This window comes from Dioszegia hungarica (assembly GCF_025882075.1).
Source record: "Dioszegia hungarica strain PDD-24b-2 chromosome Unknown MKK02contig_25, whole genome shotgun sequence".
Lineage (NCBI taxonomy): Eukaryota > Fungi > Basidiomycota > Tremellomycetes > Tremellales > Bulleribasidiaceae > Dioszegia > Dioszegia hungarica.
In genome coordinates, this window is record NW_026515779.1 from 730,925 (window position 1) to 754,695 (window position 23,771).

At 56.1% G+C, this 23,771-nt stretch overlaps 11 protein-coding genes and 1 non-coding gene across 12 annotated transcripts; 5 read left to right on the forward strand and 7 right to left on the reverse strand.

Moving 5' to 3' along the window:
• Nucleotides 1–133: 133 nt before the first annotated feature.
• Nucleotides 134–1,055, reverse strand: MKK02DRAFT_40763 (oxidoreductase; the record flags this gene model as incomplete). The annotated part of the gene is made up of 3 exons (XM_053091255.1): nt 134–474; nt 516–977; nt 1,010–1,055. 3 exons carry the CDS (start codon nt 1,053–1,055, stop codon nt 134–136), a joined length of 849 nt encoding a protein of 282 aa, XP_052942237.1.
• Nucleotides 1,056–1,628: 573 nt separating this feature from the next.
• On the reverse strand, nt 1,629–1,735 carry MKK02DRAFT_t29. The gene has a single exon. It is a non-coding gene; the product is annotated as a tRNA-His (tRNA).
• Nucleotides 1,736–2,164: 429 nt separating this feature from the next.
• Nucleotides 2,165–3,210, forward strand: MKK02DRAFT_35361 (Sybindin-like protein; the record flags this gene model as incomplete). Its single annotated transcript, XM_053089160.1, has 4 exons — nt 2,165–2,193; nt 2,238–2,555; nt 2,911–3,124; nt 3,157–3,210. The coding sequence occupies 4 exons, from the start codon at nt 2,165–2,167 to the stop codon at nt 3,208–3,210; spliced, it is 615 nt and encodes a 204-aa protein (XP_052942238.1).
• Nucleotides 3,211–3,558: 348 nt separating this feature from the next.
• MKK02DRAFT_40765 (ACT domain-containing protein) lies at nt 3,559–4,170 on the forward strand (the record flags this gene model as incomplete). The annotated part of the gene is made up of 3 exons (XM_053091256.1): nt 3,559–3,904; nt 3,964–4,039; nt 4,083–4,170. 3 exons carry the CDS (start codon nt 3,559–3,561, stop codon nt 4,168–4,170), a joined length of 510 nt encoding a protein of 169 aa, XP_052942239.1.
• Nucleotides 4,171–4,345: 175 nt separating this feature from the next.
• MKK02DRAFT_20650 (putative Swi2/Snf2-related ATPase, component of the SWR1 complex) lies at nt 4,346–8,255 on the reverse strand (the record flags this gene model as incomplete). The annotated part of the gene is made up of 8 exons (XM_053086292.1): nt 4,346–4,669; nt 4,701–5,090; nt 5,166–5,690; nt 5,723–5,857; nt 6,272–6,488; nt 6,520–6,604; nt 6,637–7,119; nt 7,511–8,255. The coding sequence occupies 8 exons, from the start codon at nt 8,253–8,255 to the stop codon at nt 4,346–4,348; spliced, it is 2,904 nt and encodes a 967-aa protein (XP_052942240.1).
• A 577-nt stretch (nt 8,256–8,832) lies between these two features.
• MKK02DRAFT_40767 (uncharacterized protein) lies at nt 8,833–10,048 on the reverse strand (the record flags this gene model as incomplete). The annotated part of the gene is made up of 4 exons (XM_053091257.1): nt 8,833–8,938; nt 8,971–9,148; nt 9,182–9,420; nt 9,594–10,048. 4 exons carry the CDS (start codon nt 10,046–10,048, stop codon nt 8,833–8,835), a joined length of 978 nt encoding a protein of 325 aa, XP_052942241.1.
• A 329-nt stretch (nt 10,049–10,377) lies between these two features.
• Nucleotides 10,378–12,718, forward strand: MKK02DRAFT_19902 (Dynamin central region-domain-containing protein; the record flags this gene model as incomplete). Its single annotated transcript, XM_053086170.1, has 9 exons — nt 10,378–10,410; nt 10,451–10,492; nt 10,524–10,643; nt 10,675–10,891; nt 10,922–11,430; nt 11,460–11,942; nt 11,973–12,405; nt 12,436–12,619; nt 12,652–12,718. 9 exons carry the CDS (start codon nt 10,378–10,380, stop codon nt 12,716–12,718), a joined length of 2,088 nt encoding a protein of 695 aa, XP_052942242.1.
• Nucleotides 12,719–12,828: 110 nt separating this feature from the next.
• MKK02DRAFT_35364 (pre-mRNA processing factor 3-domain-containing protein) lies at nt 12,829–14,610 on the forward strand (the record flags this gene model as incomplete). Its single annotated transcript, XM_053089161.1, has 3 exons — nt 12,829–13,593; nt 13,636–13,933; nt 13,967–14,610. The coding sequence occupies 3 exons, from the start codon at nt 12,829–12,831 to the stop codon at nt 14,608–14,610; spliced, it is 1,707 nt and encodes a 568-aa protein (XP_052942243.1).
• Nucleotides 14,611–14,955: 345 nt separating this feature from the next.
• MKK02DRAFT_20533 (CAS34p) lies at nt 14,956–16,951 on the reverse strand (the record flags this gene model as incomplete). The annotated part of the gene is made up of 8 exons (XM_053086272.1): nt 14,956–15,079; nt 15,121–15,477; nt 15,510–15,691; nt 15,724–15,858; nt 15,891–16,116; nt 16,182–16,326; nt 16,367–16,612; nt 16,645–16,951. 8 exons carry the CDS (start codon nt 16,949–16,951, stop codon nt 14,956–14,958), a joined length of 1,722 nt encoding a protein of 573 aa, XP_052942244.1.
• A 169-nt stretch (nt 16,952–17,120) lies between these two features.
• Nucleotides 17,121–19,626, reverse strand: MKK02DRAFT_40771 (uncharacterized protein; the record flags this gene model as incomplete). Its single annotated transcript, XM_053091258.1, has 14 exons — nt 17,121–17,141; nt 17,176–17,402; nt 17,435–17,838; nt 17,871–18,007; nt 18,039–18,290; nt 18,322–18,433; nt 18,493–18,560; nt 18,592–18,757; nt 18,789–18,831; nt 18,863–19,019; nt 19,051–19,124; nt 19,154–19,199; nt 19,231–19,401; nt 19,432–19,626. 14 exons carry the CDS (start codon nt 19,624–19,626, stop codon nt 17,121–17,123), a joined length of 2,073 nt encoding a protein of 690 aa, XP_052942245.1.
• A 180-nt stretch (nt 19,627–19,806) lies between these two features.
• Nucleotides 19,807–21,479, forward strand: MKK02DRAFT_20779 (Alpha/Beta hydrolase protein; the record flags this gene model as incomplete). Its single annotated transcript, XM_053086312.1, has 7 exons — nt 19,807–20,479; nt 20,510–20,569; nt 20,599–20,792; nt 20,824–20,956; nt 20,988–21,294; nt 21,327–21,417; nt 21,450–21,479. 7 exons carry the CDS (start codon nt 19,807–19,809, stop codon nt 21,477–21,479), a joined length of 1,488 nt encoding a protein of 495 aa, XP_052942246.1.
• A 420-nt stretch (nt 21,480–21,899) lies between these two features.
• Nucleotides 21,900–23,083, reverse strand: MKK02DRAFT_20349 (xylanase; the record flags this gene model as incomplete). The annotated part of the gene is made up of 6 exons (XM_053086243.1): nt 21,900–22,027; nt 22,070–22,150; nt 22,199–22,469; nt 22,501–22,574; nt 22,606–22,795; nt 22,826–23,083. The coding sequence occupies 6 exons, from the start codon at nt 23,081–23,083 to the stop codon at nt 21,900–21,902; spliced, it is 1,002 nt and encodes a 333-aa protein (XP_052942247.1).
• Nucleotides 23,084–23,771: the final 688 nt, after the last annotated feature.

Genomic DNA, 23,771 nt, shown 5'->3' on the forward strand with positions numbered 1-23,771 from the left:
GTGATGAGGCATGTAACATCACCTGGATCCGGAGCTACTTTCAGTGTGACCAACAAATTGACTGGGCGAGCGGATCTCCATCATCAAGTCAGTATGGTCAGGATGTGCGGAAGCGTCGACTTATGCATCCCATCTAGTTGATTGTGTACCCCCCATCCACCACCCACGCAGCACCCTGCACAAAGCTCGCCTTCTCACCACTCAGAAAGACAGTCACATCCGCAATCTCCTCCGCCAATCCCATCCGGTTCATCGGCGCCATGGCGATGAAATGGGCCATATCGGCCGAGGGTGGGTCGCCCGGGACAACTGGGACAGACGGATCGATATCCATCACGTCCCGTTGATGCTTGACCATTGGGGTATCGACGATGCCGGGGCAGACCGCATTAACTCGGATCCGGAAAGGCGAAGCGTCGATGGCATCGCAGCGGGTCAAGCCGATGACGGCGGCTTTGCCGGCGCAGTAGCTGGCTACATTGTCAGCAGCGCCGGACCAAAGAGCGATGACTTACACGAGTTTGGCCTTCCCACAATACCAAGCTGACTGGCAATGTTGACAATGCTCCCCCGTTGCCCACGCCCAGGCGCCACTCCCTCCCTCGCGCTGATCTCCTGCTCCTTCATCATCTTCAGCTGCTCCCTGACGCACATCCACAGTCCCCTGTAGTTCACACCATTGACCTTGTCAAACGCCTCGAGTGTGCTCTCCACGGTGGAGAGCTGGTCGCCGATGATGCCTGCTGCGTTGACCGCATAGTCGATCCGACCGAAGCGGGATCTGACCTGTCCGAAGAGGTCGCTGATGAACTGCTCTTTGGAGATGTCACCGCTGATGGCAAGGATCTCGATGGGATGGGAAGTGGCGCGGGAGAGAGAGGACTCGGTTGCGGATAGGGATGAGGGGTTAATATCGGTGATGACGAGCTTGGTACAGCCGGCTCGGACGAAAGCGAGGGCTACAGCGTTTCCGATACCTGCTGTCAGCGCTTGCTATCGCGGGGCTTACCTGTTCCACCTGCGCCTGTGATGAACGCAACTCCGGGATATTCCATTGAGGCGATCTAAGCGGACTGACAGGGAAGGATGGCCTCTATATACTAGCAGGGATGGCCTTATGTACATGTGGTCGTCAGCGCATGGATTGGCTTCAGACCAGCGCCATGCACTACGGCGCCGTCCGATGCGTACGAGTATCTCGGCATCCATGCCTATCTGCGGCGCGATATACCGACCGCCGGCCCGCGATCCCGGCCGTGCACAATCTTATCAAGGCATCATCGAGGTGACCGAGACCAAGCATTCCAATCGCCACGACTATTATAGGCTAACAGATAAGTACTTATGCACCGGCCTTTCAGGCGCCACACTTCTCATCAGACAGCACGAACGCCTACACCATTGCTGGCGGCGTTGGCAATCAGACCGCAAGGCTTGGTATGTCCAGGTTGATCTCAGTCGGCCGCCACACTGACCTTTCGATCCCCTCGTCAGGGGTTAAGGCCAAGTCAGTGTAAAATATGGTGTCGACGTACCTCGTCGTGGACAATGAACAAGGAAAGATAGGCCCGGACCGAAAAAAGCAACTCCCCAGGGAGTGTATCTTCCTCCCAGAATCAAAAGATAAATGTTCCCGGCGTGAATCGAACACGCGTCTGAGCTGAATTGATTGACTTTGGAAGGGTCTTTGGGTGCAAACCACAAAGCTCCGTACTAACCACTATACTACGGAAACGATGGAGTCCTCGGCCTCAGGCTGCGAATAGAAAGATTGCGCTCATCGGCGAAGGTCCAGGAGGTCAGAAACGCGAGATAGAGAGAGGGAACGCTGTGGTATGGACTGAGGAATGAGGAGTTTCGTGTGCCGTAATGTTACCAGATTTGATTCCGGATGTGGCAATGTGGATACTGTTATACTGACCTGTCTCGTGGTCGTCATGGTTATGACGCGCTCGGGCTGGCTGAGCTCGCTGGGACACCGGCGGTGACTGAATTAGAGCCACTGTCTGAATGTTCGCCTGCAGGATAATTACACTAGCAGCGCGAGGACGGTGCCGCCGCTCGTGAGGTCAGGCACGTGGACGCGCTGAAGCGCTGAAGCCGCGACTGAAATGTATCGGCGTCGCATCTATCTTGGTTTCTCATTCTGTATCCCTGTAATACCATGATCTACTCCCTCTACATATTCGACAGGTGAGCTCCCTCTGTAGTGATATTACATATGCTGAGCTGCATAGACACTGCGACTGCGTCTACTACCAAGATTGGAACCGTACCTCACCCGTTCGACCTCCTCCTCCTTCTAACTTCAAAGCGGGTATACACCGCCTCCCACCACCGCCCGATCCTACAGGCGCCATCAGGGAGAGCATATTCTCGAATCAAAGATCATCAATACAATCAGGTGCGGTAGATGGGCAGGATGGGCGGGGTCAGGCTGGGCCGGTGGGAAGAACAGGGAAAGGGATAGGCGGGTTGCCGTTTGATGAGGAGGCGAAGCTGGTATATGGGGTGGTGCTGAGTCTGAGGAATATGGCCAAGAAGCTATCAGGACGGTGAGTGAAGAAAAGTATTGTCGATGATGTGCCGTGTCGACCGGCCGGGGTCCTACTAACCCCCTTCATCGACAAACACCAGTCCTCTTCGGCAGATGAACATGGCGTAGGAGAGAGGATGGAAGAAGCCGGCAAGCGGATAGGCTGAGAGCTGGAGTGGTGGAACTATGATGATGAGACTCAGATGGAGGAGGGGAGGCAGAGGATCGAATGCTGCAAGGAGATGAAGACAGAACGAGGGGAAGGGACGAAGGGTGGACAAATGCTTGGTTCTAGTCAGGGGCCATGATTACGGCGGCTTCAAGTGGACATGAAAAGCGTGCCACACTATCGTCAACTCAAGCTGATGGTACAGGGAAGACCTCTTCACCTCCTACCGCACTCCCACTTACAAATTCCACCTCTTTGAGACGCCCACCAATTACCGCTTCGTCCTCCTCTCCGACCCTTCTGGCGACTCCTTGAGCTTTGTTTTGCGCAAGCTATACACCGGGGCGTTTATGGAATATGTCGTCCGGAATCCGCTCATCGACATGAACAGCCGGGACATAGGGATAGATAGTGATGCTGTGAGTAGTAGTCCAGACTCGGCTAATGACAGTTCCGCTCAGCAGTGGATAGACAGATGCGAGGTCTCTCTATGTTCAACACCTAGCATACACGCGCAGGTCATGCATTGTCATCATATACCCGCTCTTCACATGGATGCGGCCATCGCCTTCCTCACTCATCCCATCTCCCATCATCTACGATCAGGGTCCGAGTAATTTCCTGGCATTGCGAGTCCCACCCATATGCACGGTCTCCAACGAGCCATGGGTTGCAGCTATGATGAGATGGTTAGACGCGACTCTCTTTGCGACACCATCACCGCTTGGAGCCACGTGAAGGTCAAAACGGCACAGCCATGGGGTCCGCCGGTGAAGTTCGTAGTACTAGCACCTGTCAACATTGCACCGTATCCCATCGCTGCTTCATCTTGAGCCAAAGTGACCTCGATCAGATGTCTACCACGCCTGACGTCACCGTCCAGGAGACCGGCATCAACAAGTCGGATCCATCGCTTCAGCTCATCGTCTCCCCATTCGTCGCGTTTCTCGCCCAGTTCCCGCGCGACGTCGTTGTACCGTCCATCCTCTTTTACCGAAATAATTACCCCCTGCTCAGCGTCGTTCAATCGCAAGGAGAGACCACTATTGTCTGCGCGCTTTCCCCACATCCCGAATATCATCGCGGAGCCAGTAGAGCAGAGACGGGGATTCCGGGCATCCTCGAGTGCTTCGCAGTACAACCCACATCTCAAGGTGGACCGTACGCTGTACTCAGCGTGAAGGGACCCCTTGATCTCAGTGAGCTCTCCCCGAGCTTCTTCCCGGTAGAAATAGAGGCGATAGGCTGATGGAGTCAGCCTTGACTGGCATCCTGAATGAGCTCACGACTCCTCTTCGGTTGGCCAAAGTACCCATATACGCTATTTCCACATGGTGCGTTTATTTCCCGCCCATGGGAGCAGGTCTGATCTTTCAGGAACACCGACTACATACTGGTGCCATCAGAGAAGCTCGACAGAGCGGTGGAAGTACTGAAGAAAACTGGCTGGACATTCGCAGACTAGCTCGCAAAGGTACTTGACGAATATCATCCGATGTACCGCCTAGACTCGTTACTGTATGTGCTTGTACGCCTAGCGTTCCCGCAAAGGCTTTACTGCTCCAAACGATAGCTGGGCGAGATCCATCTGAATCAGCACCTAGCATACAGTACAGGATATGATATGCTATAGTAATGGTCTACTCCTCCTTGATAGGCATACTTGCCCTCGCCTTCTTCACCTCCTTCTTGCCATCCCCCTTGATTGGCGTCCCCATCCCGACCTCCACCTTGATCCCCTCCGGCACCTCCCCGCCCGCCTCGAACTTGTTCCTCAACGTCGTCAAGAGACTCTTCTTGATCTCCTTGGCGGTGCTATCGTCCTTGCCCTCCCCATCCAACGTCCGCTCCTCCCCGCCAACCGCATCGTCCAGCTGCAGCTTGGTCATCCCGATATTGAGCATGTCCTCATCGATCGAGTCTTTGGTGATGAGTTTAATGACTTCTACCTCGCGTTCTTGTCCCTGATATCAGCTTGGTCTAGGCAGGACTCACGATTCGATAGGCACGATCGGCGGCTTGACGGTCATTGTGGGGATTAAAGTCCTGGTCGTAAATGACCACCACGCTGGCTGCCGTGAGGTTGATACCGACTCCGCCCGCCTTGGTGGACAAGAGGAAGACCGTGATATCCGAGTCGTCCGTAAACTCATCGACGAGAGCTTGTCGCTCGTCCGTCTTAGTCGACCCGTCCAGCCGCGTATACCGAATGTCGAGGTGGTCCAAAGCGACCTGGAGGATATCCAGGATCATGACGAACTGCGAGAAGAGCAGTATCCGCTTGCCCTCCTTCATGGCCTTCTCGATGATCTCCCGCATTGCATTGACCTTGCCGCCCTCTAGGAAGGCGTCGGGGTCGAGCGAGAATGCTTGGACGTTTTCGTACTCCGATTCGTTGCAGAAATGATGGATCTCGGCGTCGCTCATGACCTGAATCAGCTCGGTCTAGCTTGTACTCACCTCCAAGTCCTCGATGACATAGTCCAGGTTGGCATCGCACCACCTCGGGGTATTGAGACACTCCTTGGCGATCTTGCGGACGATGGAGTCGGTGTACTTTTTGCGGAAGAGGAGAGGGTGGGAGGCCGCCTTTCGTAGGTCCATCAGGACGTGACTGGACGAGCTCGACTTTTTCGCGACCGCCTTCTTTCCCTTTGCGACCTTCTTGACCACCTCTTCGTCATCCATAGCCGCCAGATCGTCCACGTCCACCTCTGCAAAGACCTTCTTTGAGCGTTCCAGCGTTTCGCGGTACAGCGTCGCCTGAGTGGTTGTCATGAGACATTCCCGCGTCGTTTCGATTTTGGCGGGAAGGTCGAGCACCATAGCTTTTCTCCGCCGCAGGACGAAGGGTGTGAGCATGGTCCGAGCGCGCGATACACGTTGTTGCGAGAGGAGGTTGATCTGGGAGCCGGATTTGAAGATGGCACGGAGGTAGGGTTCGGCGTCGCTGAAGGCGTCTTTGTGGATGAACATCAGGATGGACTAGCGTCAGCGGATTTGCAGCTGAGACTTACGACTAGCTCTTGCAAGTTATTCTGGAGCGGAGTACCAGTCAGGAGGAGACGCCACTTTGGCTTGATAGACAGTAGGTCGATGTAGGCTTTGGTAAGGCAGTTCTTAAGCCGATGTCCCTCGTCGTAGATGCAGGTCTGTGGATCAGCTAGATCCGAAGGCGGCTGGGAAACTCGGGTTCGAGCTTGCGCCGGACAGAGAATGCCCACCATAAGCGGAGGATGGCGCGGGAAAGGTGGGAGATGTTGGCGATGGAGGAAGACGGAAGACGGAATTGGAGGTGGATGAAAGAGGGATTGGGAGGTGGATGAAAGATGGTGGTAAGGAGAAAGTGGCCAAAGCACTGAGGCAGGCAGAGGCCACCGGAGGAAAGAGTCAAGGGAATAGACGATCTGCAGTATTCTCCCTTCTTTCCCTGGCCCGGGTCCTCCCACAGTTCCTAGCCCTGACTCTTTTCGCCTCTACGAGCATGCAGCTTCTCTTCCTGTGATCCGCCTTGCTCTTTGATGCCTCTCCATCCCTGAGAGCACGCTTAGGCACTATACACTCACCTCAAAGCTGATCTTCTTCCTGAAGAAACTGAGATCGTCATGGGACGACATCTGAGTATAGCTCGCCAGCACCACCCGCAGCGTCTTTGCCCTATATCGCTGCTTCAGGTCCGAGCGTAGCATCGCCCTTTCGGCTTGACTCCCATAGTATGTCTGGACGTCGATTGTTGGGGCGAATTTTTCGAATTCCCGAATCCAGTTTTCGAGCGTCGAAGCGCTGAATCAGCGCATCCAATACTTGGACTTACGGGACGAAAATCATGTGAGGTCCCTTGTTACCTTGCGCGTGGAGGTGGGCGAGGAACGCAATGACTTGGATGGTTTTTCCGAGGCCTGGATCAGCTTGGCCTTTGCCCAAAACTCACCCATCTCGTCCGCCAGAATACAGCCTATCTTCTTCGCAAACAGCAGATTCAACCAGTTGACGCCGAGGAGCTGGTAATCCTTCAATACGGTCCCCTTACTCAGCTTGGCGGGCTGCTCCTTGATATACTGTGCCAGGATCTTCCGCTTTCGCGAGTCCGTCTCGTTCCGGAGTAGCTCAGACACCTTGTTGACGTCCACCTTGACATCGTTGAGACCGTCTGCCCGAGGAGTTCCGATGACGCTCCCGTCCTGGCCCATGCTGGCGGAGCGCCAGACCGAAAGTGTCGAGGCGATGTCATTGGCGATACCCTCGCATTTGTTCAGGCAGGCGTCGATCTGGACGTACCCCTCCATGATTTCCGTATATTGCTCGAATAGCTTCATGGATACGCCCCGAGCTTTGGTAAGCTTGTAGCGAACGTCATCAACGCTTGTGTACGGTCGGTGCTTGATGATGATCGCCGCTTGATCAAGAGAGCAAGCTGGGAGATCAGCCAGATCCTTCTTGGACTGCGGAGTATCAAAGTTGGTCGGCTGTATCCAGCCTTTGGCTCCCAATGAACGGAGAGAGAGGTAAGGGTGAAGGAGGAAATGGGAGGAGTGCTGTGCAGGAAATATGAGGAGGGGAGGAAGTAGGCGAGGCGGGGAAAGCGGAAAGAGGAAAGGAGCGAGAAGATAGCAGAGAGACAAAGAAGAGGGAGAGGGGGACAGGGGAGGAGAAGATAGAAGTAAGAGGACTGAGGAGAGAGGAGAGTACAGAGGTGAGCGAGGAGAGGAGAGAGGAGAGCGGAGTGAAGAGAACCAGAACCACTCTCCCTCGATTCGTTTCCGCCCGCTCTCGCATCCGTAAACAGCAAAGAAGAGATGACTTACCAATTGTGCCTGTCAGAACGTCTGCAGCTTCCGTATTGAATGCGATCAACGCCGCGCCCTCCGCGTCCACCTCGTCGACCCTTCTTCTCTTCTTCTTGGGCCCCTCATCTCCCGACCAATCCATCTCATCGCTCTCCGCAGCACTCCCCCCGCTGACCTCCTCCACAGAATCCTCTTCATCCGGGTCCCGCCGCTTCGGCCGTGAAGTCCGATTGGCGTAAATCTTTGACTGATTCTTCGGCTTTGACTGCCTAGGGGTAGCGTCAAAGTCCGAAGCGGGCGACGAGGTGGGAATGTGGGAGGGCGTGGCCGACGACGACGCCGAGGTCGTGCGTGGAATGGCTGACGAATACGCCGCTTGCGGAGCGATTGCTTTTAGACGTGTCGACTCTGACTTGAGCATGGCGTGTAGCCTGCCCTCTTCCCCATCCCCCACCTTGCTCATGATCCGCAGAACCTGCTCGACCTGCAATCCATGCTGTACCGCCAATTTCCGCGCTTTTGCGTCTTTTCCCGTCGAGACCTGGTTTTTCGCCGCGACGATGAGACTGGGGGTGCGCTTGAGGGTCCCGATGGCCGGTGAGGAGACGGGGGAGGGGATGTATTGAGGGGAATCGCCTGTATACTTGGGTTTTAGGCGGGAGATGGGAGGTGAAATGGGGTCAATCAAGGTGCTTTCGTACGATAGCGACCCGCTAGCACTAGACTTTGACTGATCGGCGTGCCGGCTGTGCAGCGCCGACATGATGTTGGCTGGAGAGCCGTTGGGGAAAGGGCTACCGCTTGACCGACCGCCTAGACTCGACGGGACGCCGCCGAAGCTTGAGGGAATTGCGCTGGGCCGGGAATTCGCCGTAGGGGCTGGCATGCCCGAACCAAAGTACTTGGACGTTGCTGGGGGCACTACGGGCCTAGCGGGTGAGGAGGAGGGGACGAGGATGTCGCTATCGGGAGAGGAGAGAGCGCCGGAGGTGAAGGTAAGCCCGCCGCTTCCTCCTGTTCGTTTATTTTTGAGACCCTCGAGGAGCTCCTGTTTTGTAAGTCTTGACGACACAAAGCAAACAGGATGCTGGCTTACGCGACGCTTTTCGGCCCCGGACATGGTATGTATAGTAGTGGAGACGACAAGGCGACAGTATAAGCAGGCAGGTATAGCAGTAGATTAAGATTAGATGTGGATAAGAGATGGAGAGGTAAAAGCAAAATCTCATCGACGCGTTTTGGGTACAATTTGCGTGTGGGTTTATGGCGGGCAAAGCTCGAGCTCAGACAAGTGGCACTTTGCCCATACACCCTATACAAAAAGAGGTTCCTATCTAGTGCTAGTCCCATACAAGCTTGCCATTGGTGTCCAGGGAAGCGAAAGCACCTCCATTGGTCTTGCCAGAAGCGCTCTTGTTGCTCTTGTAGATCTCGGCGATGCGCTCCCTGGAGTCAGCGGGAACTTCGCTGGCACTCACTTTTCCAGAGTCTTTCTGTGCTGCGACAACCGCTTCAGCCTGTCCGCCTCCTCGGCATCTTTGATCGCCTTCTTTTCTTCCGACTTTTTGGCATTCTTTCGCTGGATCTTGGTGTCGACAGGGAGCGGGGCGGTCGTGCTAGTCGCAGCAGAAGAGGAGTTGGAGATGGAGAAGGCCTCTGATGGTCAGCGCGGAGACTAGGTAGACTGACTCTTCTTTTTGCTAGGGACAACGTCCCAGCCGTCATCCTCAATCGTGCCAGATCCGGAGGTGGTATCGTCCCCCTCTAAGTAGTCCTCCTCGTACTTGGCGATCTTCTCGGAGGCTTTGGGCGCTTCCACGGGAGCAGGGGCGGGAGGAGGAGGTGAAGCTTTAGCTGCAGGAGTGTCCTTGTTGACGACCTTCATCACCCGGGCGTGCTCGGCGGGGCGGTCCTCCGGGGCGAGCATACTGCTAGTCAGCACTTATCGCAATAGATCCGGCGTGCGCATCTACGTCTTGAGGCCTGAGCTGTAGCCGTCCGCTTCGGCCTCCATCCCTCTCGCCTTCTTCACCACTTCAGGATCGGTCCTCGGCCATACAGAATCCCGACCAGCGGCGGCCCGATGAATCACCGTACTCACTCGTCAACTTTGGTCTTCCTATTCTTAGACCCCAGCTTCTGAGCCAGCGTCTTGGGCTTTTGCGTCTGCTCGTCCTGGTCGGTTCCTTCCTTGGCAACCTCTGCGAAAGATGGCGCATCGGCTTCAGGCGTAATTGGCGCAGGGACCGGGGCAGGTGCAGCCGCACCGTCGTCATGACGGTCCGCCTTGCCCTTCTTTGGCTTATCCTTCGCCTTGCCCTTCACCGTTTCCCCCACCTTCTTGCCGGCTTCCGAGGCTGATCCCGACCTATCGCTCTCCTCTTCTACCGCTTCTTTCCCGCCCTTGGCCTTCTTCTTGTTCTTCTTCTTGCTCTTGCCGGATGAAGCGGACCCGGCACCGGCTTCCGCGTCGGCTTTGGGGAGGTATTGATACCCGACCGCGAGGACGATGACTAGGGCTGCTCCAGCGAGCGCTTCGTATGAGATGTCAGGCATGGCGATGAGTGTATGATGGGGTAGCGAGCGGTAGGTGGTAGATGATAGATGGTAGATGGTGGACACGTCGATGGATGTGCCGGTTGAGGGAAGCCAATAGAGTTGCCGCTTTGGGTAAATTCCTCAACCAACAACTCCACGCGTTCATCACACGCACAGCAACCCATACCTTGTCTTCTATACATCTGAGAGCTCTATAGACAGCTCACATCTACACGCTCAGAATTCACAGAGTAGGTCAACAGTCACTGAGTTCTCAACAGGCCCGCTCGGGAGTCAGATAGCGCTGAAACGTCCTTTGGTCTCGCTGACCTTCAGCTATCGCCGCCATGGATCTCTCACTCATCTCCCTCGTCAACAAGGTAAGTTCACCTTGTCAGTATCTTCATAGCTGACGTCCAGCTCCAAGATGTGTTTGCATCTATTGGCGTCTCCAACAACATCGTGAGTCCCCTACTGACACCACTGACTTTAGGACTTGCCCCAAATCACCGTTATCGGTTCCCAGTCCTCGGGCAAGTCCTCGGTCCTCGAGAACATTGTCGGCCGGGACTTTCTGCCCCGAGGAACCGGTATCGTCACGCGTCGACCCTTGGTAAGCCCACCGCTGACTCCACTGACCGCAGGTCCTGCAATTGATCAACCGACCGGCAGCGGCCAAACCCGCCGGAGAGGTCAAAGACGAGGATCTCGCCGACAAGACGGACAAGATGCAGTTGAACCAGAACAACCCCGACGAGTGGGGAGAGTTCCTCCATCTGCCCGGGCAAAAATTCCACGACTTTCACAAGATCCGCGAGGAGATTGTGCGGGACACCGAAAAGATGACTGGGAAGAATGCAGGTGAGCTTGACAATGAGCGGTGCTGATTAGGCATCTCCCCTAACCCCATCAACCTCCGAATATTCTCGCCCAACGTCCTTACCCTCACCCTGGTCGATCTCCCCGGTCTCACCAAAGTTCCCGTCGGAGACCAACCTCGCGATATCGAAAAGCAGATCCGTGACATGCTCATGCGGTTCATATCCAAGCCCAACGCCATCATCCTCGCGGTCACCGGCGCCAACACCGACTTGGCCAACTCGGACGGTCTGAAAATGGCGCGCGAGGTGGATCCAGAGGGAACAAGGACGATCGGTGTCTTGACCAAGGTGGATTTGATGGATCAGGGGACGGACGTGGTGGATATTCTTGCTGGGCGTGTCATCCCGTTGCGGCTGGGGTACGTCCCGGTCGTCAACCGAGGGCAGAGGGATATCGACCAGTCCAAGAGTATCGCGCTGGCGCTCGAGAATGAGAAGCGGTTCTTTGAGAACCACGCGAGCTATTCCAGCAAGGCCATGTACTGCGGAACCCCATGGCTCGCAAAGAAGCTCAATATCGTGAGTCCAAGCTCGACCCGGCTGATCAGATCCTCATGCACCACATCCGGAGCACACTTCCCGATATCAAAGCCCGCATCAGCCAACAGCTCCAAAAGTATACGGCGGAACTCGCGGCGCTCGGCGGACCTATGGGCGAGACCAACCCCGGCTCGGTCGTCCTCTCCACCATCACCGAGTTCTGCTCAGAGTTCCGGTCGGCCATTGACGGAAACACCAACGACTTGTCACTCAATGAGCTGTCGGGCGGTGCGCGTATCTCGTTCGTCTACCACGAGCTCTATAACAACGGTGTCAAGAGCATCGACCCGTTTGACCAGGTCAAGGACGGGGATATCCGGACCATTCTCTACAACTCGTCCGGTTCTACGCCAAGCCTGTTTGTCGGGACCACGGCGTTCGAGGTGATTGTCAAGCAGCAGATTCGGCGGTTGGAGGAGCCAAGTCTGAGGTGTTGCGCGTTGGTGTATGACGAGTTGATCCGGATACTAGGCCAGCTTCTCGGTAAAACTGTAAGTCTCGTCTGGGCGTTGCTAATGTAGACCCTGTTCAAACGCTACCCGGAACTCAAGGACCGGTTCAACCTCGTCGTCATCAACTTTTTCAAAAACTGCATGGCACCCACCAACAAGCTCGTCACCGACATGGTTGCCATGCAGGCTTGCTACGTCAACACTACCCACCCCGACTTCCTCAACGGTCACAAGGCCATGGCGATTGTCAATGAGCGTATGGCCGCCAACAAGCCGCCAGAGAAGGTGGACCCCAAGACGGGCAAGCCTATCGTCAACCCCATCAATAACGGCAAGGACCTGGACGCCGACTTTAAGAAGGAGGAGCCGAGCTTCTTTGGCAGCTTCTTTGCCAAGGACAAGCAGCCGAAGCGGGCCGGCGGAAAGATGGAGGCGCCGCCATCCATCATCAAACCGGTTGCAACGCTCAGCGAGCGCGAACTGATGGAGACGGAAGTCATCAGTGAGTAAAGGTTTGGCTGGGCTGATGTAGAACTCCTCATCATGTCGTACTTTGCGGTCGTCAAGCGGGAAATGATCGACATGGTCCCCAAGGCGATCACGTTGACGCTGGTCAACTTTGCCAAGGAGAATCTGCAGAGGGAGTTGTTGGAGAATCTGTACAAGCCGGATGTGCTGGAGGAGCTTCTCAAGGAGTCGCCGGATGTTGTTGCTAGGTGAGTGCGAGACGGGGCATGGCTAATGGTAGACGGCGCGAGTGTGTCAAGATGGTCGGCGCGCTCAACTCGGCCGAGGCTATCGTAGCCGCTGTTTAGATAGACGAATGCATTCTGGGCAGGACGTAAATGGGGGGACCATCTGATTCCACCTTTACCTTCAACGTTCAACTCGCACAACTCCTACTCTTCTCCAAGTATACATCACCATGTCTTCTCGCCGCCCAGCAGACGATGCAGCTGCAGGTCAGCCTGACCCCAAGCGGGCCAAGGTCGACGCTCCCAAGCCGGGCGGATTCGACATCTCCTCTATCCGAGCCCAAATCGCAGCCAAAAAGGCCGAAGCAGAGGCCAAGCTCGCTGCAGCTGCGCCTGCTCCTTCCCGACCTGCCGGACCCTCCTCTCTCCCTCCCCCTCCCAAAGCCGATCCCTCCATCAAAGAGCGAGCTGCCGCCGCCAAGGCTCGTATCGAGGCGCTCAACACCCGGAAATCCAACCCCTACCTCTCTGGCAGCGGGTCCATGCCTAAACCCAACGAAGAGCGCGCGCCCCTGCCTGTCCTGTCCTCGAGTATCGCCCTGCACCCGTTGCTCATGGGGGATCTGGCGGGACAAAAGGAGGAGAAGAATGAAAAGAAGGCAATGAGGGATAGGTACAAACCTATGGCGCCGAAATTCTCTACGGTCAAGGCGAACGTCGCCACCCAGGCCAAACCGGTCGAGGTGGTCATTGCTCCTCAGCCAAGTCTGAACCCGTACGCTGCCAAGGCGCCAGCTGGACCTAGTGCCGAGGAGGGAGGCGTAGCGAGGCGGACCAAGAGGCAATTACATTTTGCGGCGCCGGGGCGGTTTGTCAAGCAGGGTGATGCGTTGCGGAATGAGCAAAAGATGGAGGCGTTGAGGTTGAGGATTATGGAGAAGTCGAGAAAGGCGGGGTTGGATAGCGAGTTTGACACCATGGGGAGGAGTTTGAAGGTGAGCACAGTCGGACGATTGGGGATTGAGCTAATCTTGCAGCGCCTTCCTCCGCCAGATGTCGAGTGGTGGGACAAGGCCCTCCTCCCTGACGAACAAACCTACGACGACCTCGACACGGCCATGGACTTTTTAGAAAAGTCGGACGACTCGCTCATCACCCACCTTATCCAACACCCCATCCCCATCCCCGCACCTGGCGACAAGAAGGCGGAAGAGCGCGGGCTGATGCTCACCAAGAAGGAGCAGAAGAAGATGCGACGACAGCGGCGAATGGCGGAGTTGGAGGATAAGCGGGATAGGCAAAAGATGGGACTTTTACCTCCTGATCCACCAAAGGGTGAGTCTTGCTATACGATAGAGCTGACCCCAGTGCGCCTCGCCAACCTCATGAAGGTCCTCACGTCCGACGCGGTCCAAGATCCAACCAAAGTCGAAGCCAAGGTCCGCAAGGAAGTGGCCAACCGGGCGACCAAGCACGAAAAGGACAACCAGGAGCGCAAACTCACCACCGAGGAACGCAAGGAGAAGGAGTACCAGCTCATGGTGGCGAGGGAGCGCAAAGGCCTACACGGGGCGGTCTTCAAAATTCGTTACCTCACCAACGGGCGTCATCGGTTCAAGGTGCGGGAAACGGCCAGGACCGACCTGCTATCTGGCATCTGCCTATTCAGCCCCAACTTTGCCCTCGTCCTCGTCGAAGGCGTTGACAAGAGCATCAAGCACTACAAGCAGCTCATGCTCAACCGGATCGACTGGACGGAGCAGGCACGCCCGATGGCCAAGGGCGAAGGCGAGGATGGGGAGGAGGAAAAGAGCGACGAGGAGGAGGGAGGGGATTTGGCGGATAACAAGTGCGAGATGATCTGGGAGGGAGAAGTGCCGGAGCGGACCTTTAAGCAGTTCCGGGCGAGACATGCAGAGACGGATGGGTCGGCCAAGGAGTGGCTGACGCCAAAGTGGGAGGGAATGTGGGATCTGGCAAAGCGGTGGGTGTGGAAGGGAGAGGAGTTGTAGCGTAGTACGGGTATATTCTAGGGTGGATATGTACCGGGCAGTAGATCAAGTCTGATCTCGGACATGTCGGCTCTGGCTCTCCACTGATGCGCGCTCCGCCAACTTGCTGACCTCGAGACTGGGATCCTAATAAATCGCGCAATGTCGCCCACCTGCGATATATGCTGACTCTGATATACGTGTGCGATGCGATGGGCGCTCTTGTGAGACTGACAAGGTCGGTCAAGTCTTACTATGGGCAAGGCGGCTCTGGCAGAGGTACGTGTCAATTCTCCAGACGTCGAAGACAGGTCATCTCGCTGGCTATGACAGCAAGATATACATACCTGGATACCCAAAATCTACCTAATCGTGCATGACCGCAATGATCCGGAACTCTCTTCTTCCCTTTGGATCGTTCGTCTCGTCTAGTAGCTCGCATGACAGTGTATGTGGTCCGGGCAGAAGACCATTCGCAATCTCCATTACACTGACATCAGCCAAAACCAATTCCTTTGAACAGTCACCCACACGCCCATATTCCTCTCCTCAATATCCCAATATCCGTCCACCGTTCTCGTCCCCCGCATATCGTCATCCACCCAACACGACACCTGTCCCAGCCCATAAAACTTGCTCCGCTGATATGCAATCGCCACTGATCCTCCTCTCGACGCCCGCTGATCCGCTAATGCACGCTCGCGATGCTGCTTTCCGCCTGGCCGTGAATTCTTGCTCCGATTCGGCCTTTCTATGCGGATAGGTCGCTGGTCCGGGAGTCGAGGCGGAGGGGGAAAGGAGGGACTGGTGGTGATAAAGGCGAATTTGGCAATAGAGCCGGGTTTGCTCGATACGAGGTATTGCTTTTCCTTCCAGGACCAGATCGTCCTGCCGTCAGCAATTTCCACGCTGTTACGTACCATCCGCTCGACCCCTCAGCTAGTGTGACACCTCTGACTCCATCAACAGTATCCTCGACGTCTAGATCTTCCTCCTCGTCTTGTGAGACGCGACTGTGGATATGGGCCGAGTTCATAGATCGGCAAACGGGCTGCGATATCGGGATTTTGCTATGCGGATCAAAGGAGCCAGTCAAGAGGGTCTAAGGTCAGCTCGGTCTTTGCGATGACTTACCGATGGCACCAAGAGCTCGTCCTCCTCCAGAGTGGCCATCCTCCACCACCGCTTCCCTCTCCGCACCCGGTGAAGCTGTTGTGACAGGTATCGTATCATAAGATCTGCAGCTAGTGCGTGACCGACAGCGGATATCTTCTTTCAGCTCAATCACACGCAGGACTTACGTGCATCATGTCGACAAGCTCATTGCCGTATTCTCGGACTTTTGGGTCGATATGGCTCAAGTCATCGCCTGTGCGGAACCAGCGTGGGATCTCATCCTCTGGGTCTGCCAGTATTCGAGGCAGCACCACATCGCGCAGGGAAATGGAAGGTATGTCGTAGTATGCGCAGATGTCCTGATGGACTGCCGAAGCGGAGATGATGGGAGAGAAGAGGACCGTAAATGTCCTGCGGGTCAGCGTGAGTTGTGCGGAACCCAGTCATAATGTTGATAACGTCCAGTCGGGACTCACTCGATATTGATCACTGCCGGCTTGTTCTTCATCTCCAGCACCGACCGTATCAGCCGCTCATATGCTGCGTAGCCCGACATAGTGAGCAGGTCGTTGATGCCCAGCTCGACAATGACCAAGTCCGCGTCGTCCGAGATGTGCTCCTCTGCTCATCAGCGCAATCTCCAAGAACAGAGGCTACTCACTGAAGCACCATCCAAAGTACTCGGCACCTACAGCCCCTTGGGCCCCATTGACAAAGCGATGTTCCTTGTCAGGAAACATGTTGCTGAGCCAGTCAAAGACTAGGACGTGCATGTTCTCGGGCGAGTACAGCGTGAACGCGCCTTGAACGGCCCTATCGGATCGGTCACTCTTCCGCTCGGATGGATTTGACGGATCTCTTGGGCGCAAATCTGGAGGTGGTATTAGACCTCTGCCTTTCGATACTGCTCATCAGCTCCATCCGCAGTGCCAGACGTACCAGAACCCCCAATAACCGAAACAGTGATAGTCTCCCCTCTGCTCGCTTTTTGGAGCAAGCGCCTGATCCGCTCGCCCGAGCCCTCATGCTGCAGTCCTCTGCGGTACTCTCGCTCCCTAATTATCAGCCTCGCCTGCGGACCTGATGACAGCACGCACGATAGTACACCAATCGTCCTCGAGATGTATTCGTCATATCTCCATTCCTCGGCATTGTCCCGCGCGGTGTACTGGACAAAGAGCAGTATAGAGACTACTCCAATACCCAGAAGAGCGATGACGGGCCTGAGGTTGACCCTTATGGTCATGACAGAGTCTCTGGATGTCTATGGAGCATGCTAGATGAAGTACAAAGTCTGGAACATGGATCATCTCTATCCCGCGGCTCTATTCGGAGCTGTTGATCATTCAGGCACGGCGTTGACGAGATCTAATCGGAATTGCCGAATGCAGCTAATCTGATACTAATCACATTCCTTAGGTCATTGAGCAGGTGAACTGGTATTCATCTCCAGCCCTGCGCCACACGCACGCCAACGAGCTTGACAATCTCTCCCACCTGCCGCACTTGCCCGCTCAGTCCAGTCATATCTCTTGCAGAGCTGAGCTCCGCCCAGTCGTCGGCGAGCCGGTCGCGCTCGCTTGACTCGGTCAGATCCGCGAGCATCGCGAGTATGCCACTGGCTGAGACCGCGACTTTGCGATACCGCAGCTTTTTGGCAGAGTCCAGAGCTTGTCGGAGGTGGCCAACTGCGCGTTCTGACGTCAGTCTGGCTCATGTGTAGACTTACCTAGCATTACACCGTCCTCCCCGGAGCTCATCGCGACCTCCACTTCCGCCTTCCCCAGAACCAATGCTGCGAGCGCCTTGACGTCCTCGTCGTTTCCACCCATGATACCGTACCAGACACCCTCTAGTATCTCGATAACCTTCGGCCCTAGCCCCTTGCCCAGTCCGAGAAGGACCTCCGCCATGACCATTGTGGCCAGACGGTGTAATCGCCACGATCCGAGCTGCTGGGCGGATTGGACAGCGCAAAGGACGTCCGGGAGGATGATATGAGCAGGCGTGGCAGAGTCGAGGAGTTTGAGGGATTTGCGAAGCGAGGTTCGAAGGTTCGCAGCTGCGCGGGTATGATCGGATGGGGGTTCGGGTCGTAGGGAAGCTATCAGCGAGATCGACTTGTCGTCACCGCTGACATCAGCCAGGTCCGCTTTCAATCGTACCTCAGTTCTGCCTGTCTTTGCACAATCTCCCATACCGCCTCCGCCCAACGGGAGTAGTCTGCAAAGGGCATCCCCTCGATCAGGTCATTGTCCAGGAGTCGTGCCAGCCCTGCATCAAAGTCTCCGCGACTTGCCGCCTAACGTCAGTCTGATCGCACGCGGACTCACTCGCATAGCTCGAGCGATCTCCACGTTGACGCGCTGAGTCGACCCGTTCTCCGCCTCCAGTGCTAGCGCCTCGTGAACAGTTGCCAGCTCCATCTCACCCATATCGTCCCACAACCGAGCTTGTAGGACATGCCAAGCAGCCAGATCCAGAGGCAGGTGAGATGTCCACTGGATCGTCTCTGCCTTGGGCGAAGTGAGATGGCGAGCAAGGGCGAGATGGATACGCTGGAACGCTTCGGGGAGAGGTTCGCCCTAAGGTCAGCTTAGCGATAGTCAGACTTACCAAGTCGAGAGCCGTGAGCAGCATAACGAGCTCGTCATTTGACGTAGATGGCTTTGGTAGGTGAGACAGGGTCGCACGGCGAGCGCCAGGGGTAGACGAGCCGGCCTCGGACCTCCCCGTCATGGTAATCTGATGCGATAGACTGATTAGCCTTGTCAAGGCTTGGCTCACCTCATACAGTGCTGAAGACACGACTTGTCGCCGTCTTTCCTGGCTATCCGGATCGCCTCTTCGACCGCCTGTCATTAGCGGCTTCTGGTAAGAACTCACGGTTCTGGCAGACTCGACACCGCCCGTCTGATAGTAGAACGCAGCGAGGTTGAGGAGACCGTGAGCGTGCTGGCTCTTGCTGGACGCTGGGAGCTTGTGGTCGTAGAAACGACGAAGGGAGCTTATCGCCAGGGAATAGTCACCGGATGCGATCGCTCCTTGGTAGCTGGGGTCAGTCACGTCAAGGTCAGACCCACTCTTTCATGGCGCCGGAGCGCTTGCTATCTTCCGCGATCCGTCCTGCCGTCAGCTAGGCCATTGCGAGGCTTACGATCAATCAAAGAGACGTTCCGGAGCGTGGTGTTTTGGATCGGGGTGCCGCACCACTGCGCGATCTGCCGTGCGAGATGGGCAGTGTCCTCGAACGATAGCTTCCTCAGCGAGATGATCAGAGACCGCATGAACAGTGCCAAGGGGTAGCGGTTTTCCTACCATCAGCACAGCCTATCAGCCACCCACAAATGGCTCTTGCGTCTCTGCAAGGTCCTCGTCCATCTTGTCGCTGATACGCCCCTGGACATCGTGCTCCAGAACTACATCAGCGGATCCAAGCTGGACTTACGGTCTAGGTACGAGCAACCTGATGCTGGGTCTGAGAACTCGTCCGCCTATCGTCAGCCTAGTCGACGTATAACTTACAAAAAGCCCCAGCCAGCTGAAATACTCCTCGGCATCCATCTGAAAGGGCAACACCGGTTGACCTCTCGACCGCAAGAGGCGGTGTTTCCGTTCCAGACCTTTGCATTCTGCCTTGAGTAGAGCATCCGTCTCTGCTTTGAGCTCCTTGAAGGTCGGAGGGCGTTCAGAGAGCTACATCAGCTCGGTCGAAGGTCTGCTCACCTCGAAGACCTCGCGCGAGACGACGTGAAGAATGGCAGCGGTAAAGGTTGCCGAGTATGGGTAGACTGTCTCCCCGTCCTGACTGAGCGGGTGGAGTTTGACCAGCAGGTATGCCAGAGCCAGACTGAGCGGCAGAGTGCCCTCTGCCTGCTTCTTGCTTGATGAGATGGACGACCTCCTTGCCTTGAGTGTCATTGTTGATGGACGCGTTGAAACTCGATGACGTTTCGACTTTACACCTCATTCATCGCCTCTATGAGGGCGAGTACAAGCCGCCTTTTCGCGATCATGTCTAGGCAGTCGCCTCCTATTCTGCCCAGCGCGGGCAAGGGCAAGGGCAGAGAGGCATCACTCGACTCGCTCATCGACGATGCGATGTCTTCGCCCCTGCCCCCACCTGTTGTGGCCTCGACCTTTAGCTCATCTTCGATACCAACTCCGCCCCAGGCACACTATCCCAGCAGTATGACTGGCCTCGGTCGGCCACGCCTCGTCTCGCAGCTCACGCGCTCGACTCTACCCACGGCCAGTCTGGCATACGCTCCGGACGGGACAAGATTGGTCTCCACTACGGAACCGCCCAAGCGGGGCGAGAGCTCTACCCATCGTCGCTCTCCCTCAGCCCTGATAGACGACCCCTATCCCGACCTGGACCCAAGTACTGGCCTGCCTCTAGGCTCGGAAACACTAGAAGCGGATCCCAGGCTCCATCTTCAACGCACCATCACCGGTATCCTCGACGAGCCCGTCGCACCCGCCGGTATCACCGGCTACCTCCCCTCCATGCCGAGTCTCGCCATGCCAAATCTATCCTCCCTATCAATGAGCCTGCCACGGGTCTCTATTCCCTCCCTCCCCGGCCGCTCCTCCCTCGACATGTCGCGCTCCAGCTCGGCTCGGAGCCTCAGTACCTCTGCCCCACAGGCGGATTGGGGGACCTGGGCGTCTGGATTATGGGGCGGGAACAAGGGCAAGATGGACAACTTGATGAGCGAGGATGATCAAGCGGATACAGTGGAGGAGGAGCAGGAGAAGCTTCGGCGAAAGTGTGAGTTGACGTCTGGCTGAGCTGATGTAGACCGGACGCCAAAGTACCCGCTCGTCTTTTGCCACGGCCTGCTGGGATTCGACTTTATAGGTGCGTCATGCTAGGACGAGCTGATCCAGGTCCAACGTCTCTGCCGCCTCTTCAAATATCGCACTGGAGGGGAATACGCGAAGTACTGGAAAGTAACGGAGTCGAGGTGCTCATCACGCGCGTCCCAGCCACTGCGTCTATAGCGGACCGGGCTGCCATCCTCAACGACGCCATATCGGAAAAGTACAACGGGCGAAAGATCAACCTCATCGGTCACAGCATGGTGAGTGACTACTAAGCGCTGCTGACCTCAGGGCGGTCTGGACTGTAGATATCTCGTCTCCGAGATCAAGGACAGAAAGTTCACCCCCGTCAGCGTCACCACCGTCAGCACACCCCACCGCGGTAGTCCCTTTGCCGACTATCTCATCGACAATGTCGTTGGCCGTAAGTCCTGTTGAGACGTAGCTGATATCAGGTGAACGCCTACCATCACTCCTTTCCCTCCTCGAAACTCTGCGACTTCCCCAGTCAGGCGACGGATCGGCATTCGCCAGCCTGGGCACCAAAGCAATGAAAGAGTTCAACGCCCAAGTCGTCGACAATCCAGACGTACAGTACTACTCGTGGGGCGCGTCAGACGATCCGGGGTTGCTCGACACTTTCAAGTGGCCTCATGGCGTGATTCTTAGCAAGGAGGGGCCGAATGACGGGCTTGTCTCGGTGCAGAGCGCAAAGTGGGGAGAGTACAGGGGGACCCTGCTCGGCGTCAACCATTTGGATTTGTGAGTGCTTGTATGGGTTTGGCTGACATCAGGGTGGGATGGGTGAATCATGTTCGGTATGCTATTGCAGGATGGACGGGGAAGCCAATTACCTTCAAGCCAGCCACCTTCTACCTCGAGATTGTAAGTCTGCGTTTGGACAATGCTGATGCTAGTCCGACTACCTGGCAGAGCAGGGGTTCTAGTTTTATGCATGGACGGTGATGTAGGCCTGGATTTGGCATTTCTCATCATATCTGTTCTGCTCCTAACTACTACTCTCCGAAGTACGCTACCGCTTCAAGACGTCTGCACGCCATGTTACCCGAGCTTGAGATTGCGCTTACAGTCAAGCGAGCAGCGCCGAGCTGGCCCACACAGAGACTCCTGCCAATTACCTAGCCTGGTCGCTGGAGCTGCCCCTCCATCTGCGGTCATGCCCTGACCGACCCGTGAAGGCCTAAGCCTCCAAAGATAGTGAGCCCGCATCTAGATTGTGCCGACGACAAATGAATACCAAGCTGAGCGCGATTCCAGTCTCATGTTTGCAAATCGATGTGAGCTCAAAACACTTTGCATATCTGATTATATCTCTTTTACTTCTGACTACTGATCCCCAAAGTTCCCTACTGCTTCAAGACGTTCTGGACGGCGTAGTACGCCTGCTTGGGCTTGTAGTCAAAGTCAAAGAGCAAGGCCGAGCCCGTGCCCGCAAAGACTCCCGGGACCCAACTGGTCTCGTCGCTGACGCCCCCTGATTGTCAGCTCCGCTTTCACCACTAAGAGGACAACTCACAAATGGTAACACCGGGACACTTTGGGTTGTCGATGCAGACCTTGAAGGCATTGGCGTAGTCGCGGGATCTGATCAGCCTAGCTCATACAACAACTCACTGAATATCCGCCCAAGTAGAGTTGGCCAGACCTCTGTTGTTGACCGGCACTCGAACGTCCAGCTCCGTGATGGCGACCTCGAGACCCATGTCGGTGAACATCTTCATGGCCTGAGCAGTGTCGTTTGGAGCGGACCCGCCGATAAAGTGAGCCTGGAAACCATAGCCGGTGAGGGGTGCGCCCTGACTCAGGAGCTTCTTGGCGATAGCTGCGTGAGCGAGTGACTTGTTGTTGATCGACTCGATGTTGTAGTCGTTGATGTAGAGCTTGACCTGAGGGGCGGCGGCGTGGGCATAGTCGAGCTGAGGTTAGCGAAGCCAAAGGAGAACTTACGGCAATGCGAGGGAACTCCTCTCCGAGAAGGTTGTACCAGACCGAGTTGCGCCAAGTTCCGTTCTCGTTGAGAGCTAAAGTCAGCCTAGCCAAGTCTAGACTTACGCTCATTGACCACATCGATGTGAGCCATCTGCGATCCGTATCGACCCATGACCGCGTCAATGTGGGTCTTCATGACGCTCTTGAGATCGCTGGCGTCTGTGATATTCTGAACCCACATCGGGAGCTGCGAGTGCCAGACGAGGGTATGACCACGAACGATCGCGCCGGTCTTTTTGGCCTCGGCAAAGATCTAGTCAGCTCTAGCCTGAGCTGAACTCACAAGATCGGCACCGGTCCAGTTGAACACGCCTCGCTGCGGCTGAACCACCTCCCATTTGAGCTCGTTCTCGGGCGTGTACTGGTTGAACTGCGATTCGAGTACAGGCAGGAAGCGGCCGTCCGCGGGGTAGAAGGACTGGTAGGCGGTTCCAAAGTACTTGTTGCGCGCTTTGGAGAGGCTGACGGGGCTGTCGTTGTTCCTCGCCACCGGGTTGGCGGCGATGAGGGGGACGAGTGCGAGGAGTGAGAGGAAGTGCATGGTGATGGTGTGGATGTGTGGTGAGTGGCGATCAGTAAAGTAGAGTTGGGCGCAGACTTTATATCTCTGCGGGGAAGCGATGCGGGGCCTGCGGGCGATTGATACTAGCGCACAATCAATCTCCCGGGTATCGACCGCGAATCGATACCGGCGAGCAGTAGCCGAGTGATCAGTGGGGCTGATCAGTCCGTCCAAGCCAGCGAGGTGGTCAGGATCGTCATCTAGCGCGTGCTTGGCTGATCACGGGATTGGTACTCATACCATTCGCGAGGATCCACGAGGGGTATGGGCGATACTCGGCGGATTGGGCGGACGGTTTGACAGGTTCGAGGAAGCGCTCCTCCCGAGATTACAAGGTTGTCGATTGATTAGACCTCCACCCCGAGGTCCGCGGAGAGCTTGCGGTCAGTATCCACCGAAGAAGATACTCACCTTCGTGTCGTCGCCGATGCGGAGCGGAGATCGACGTTTCATGTGCCCGTTTCAGCTTGTTCTCCGATCTGAAACGATGAGGAATGAGTGAGTAGGCAATACATAGCAGATTATTCGACAGACATGCAGCTGGCGTACCTGCTGACGATGACACCCTGTATGTGAAGTTCTCAGTCCTTTCCGGTCGTGGCCTTAGGGTATGTGGTGAAGCGCTGCGCCGCCCGCACCGTCTCGGAATAGGACCCACGGCGGGAGC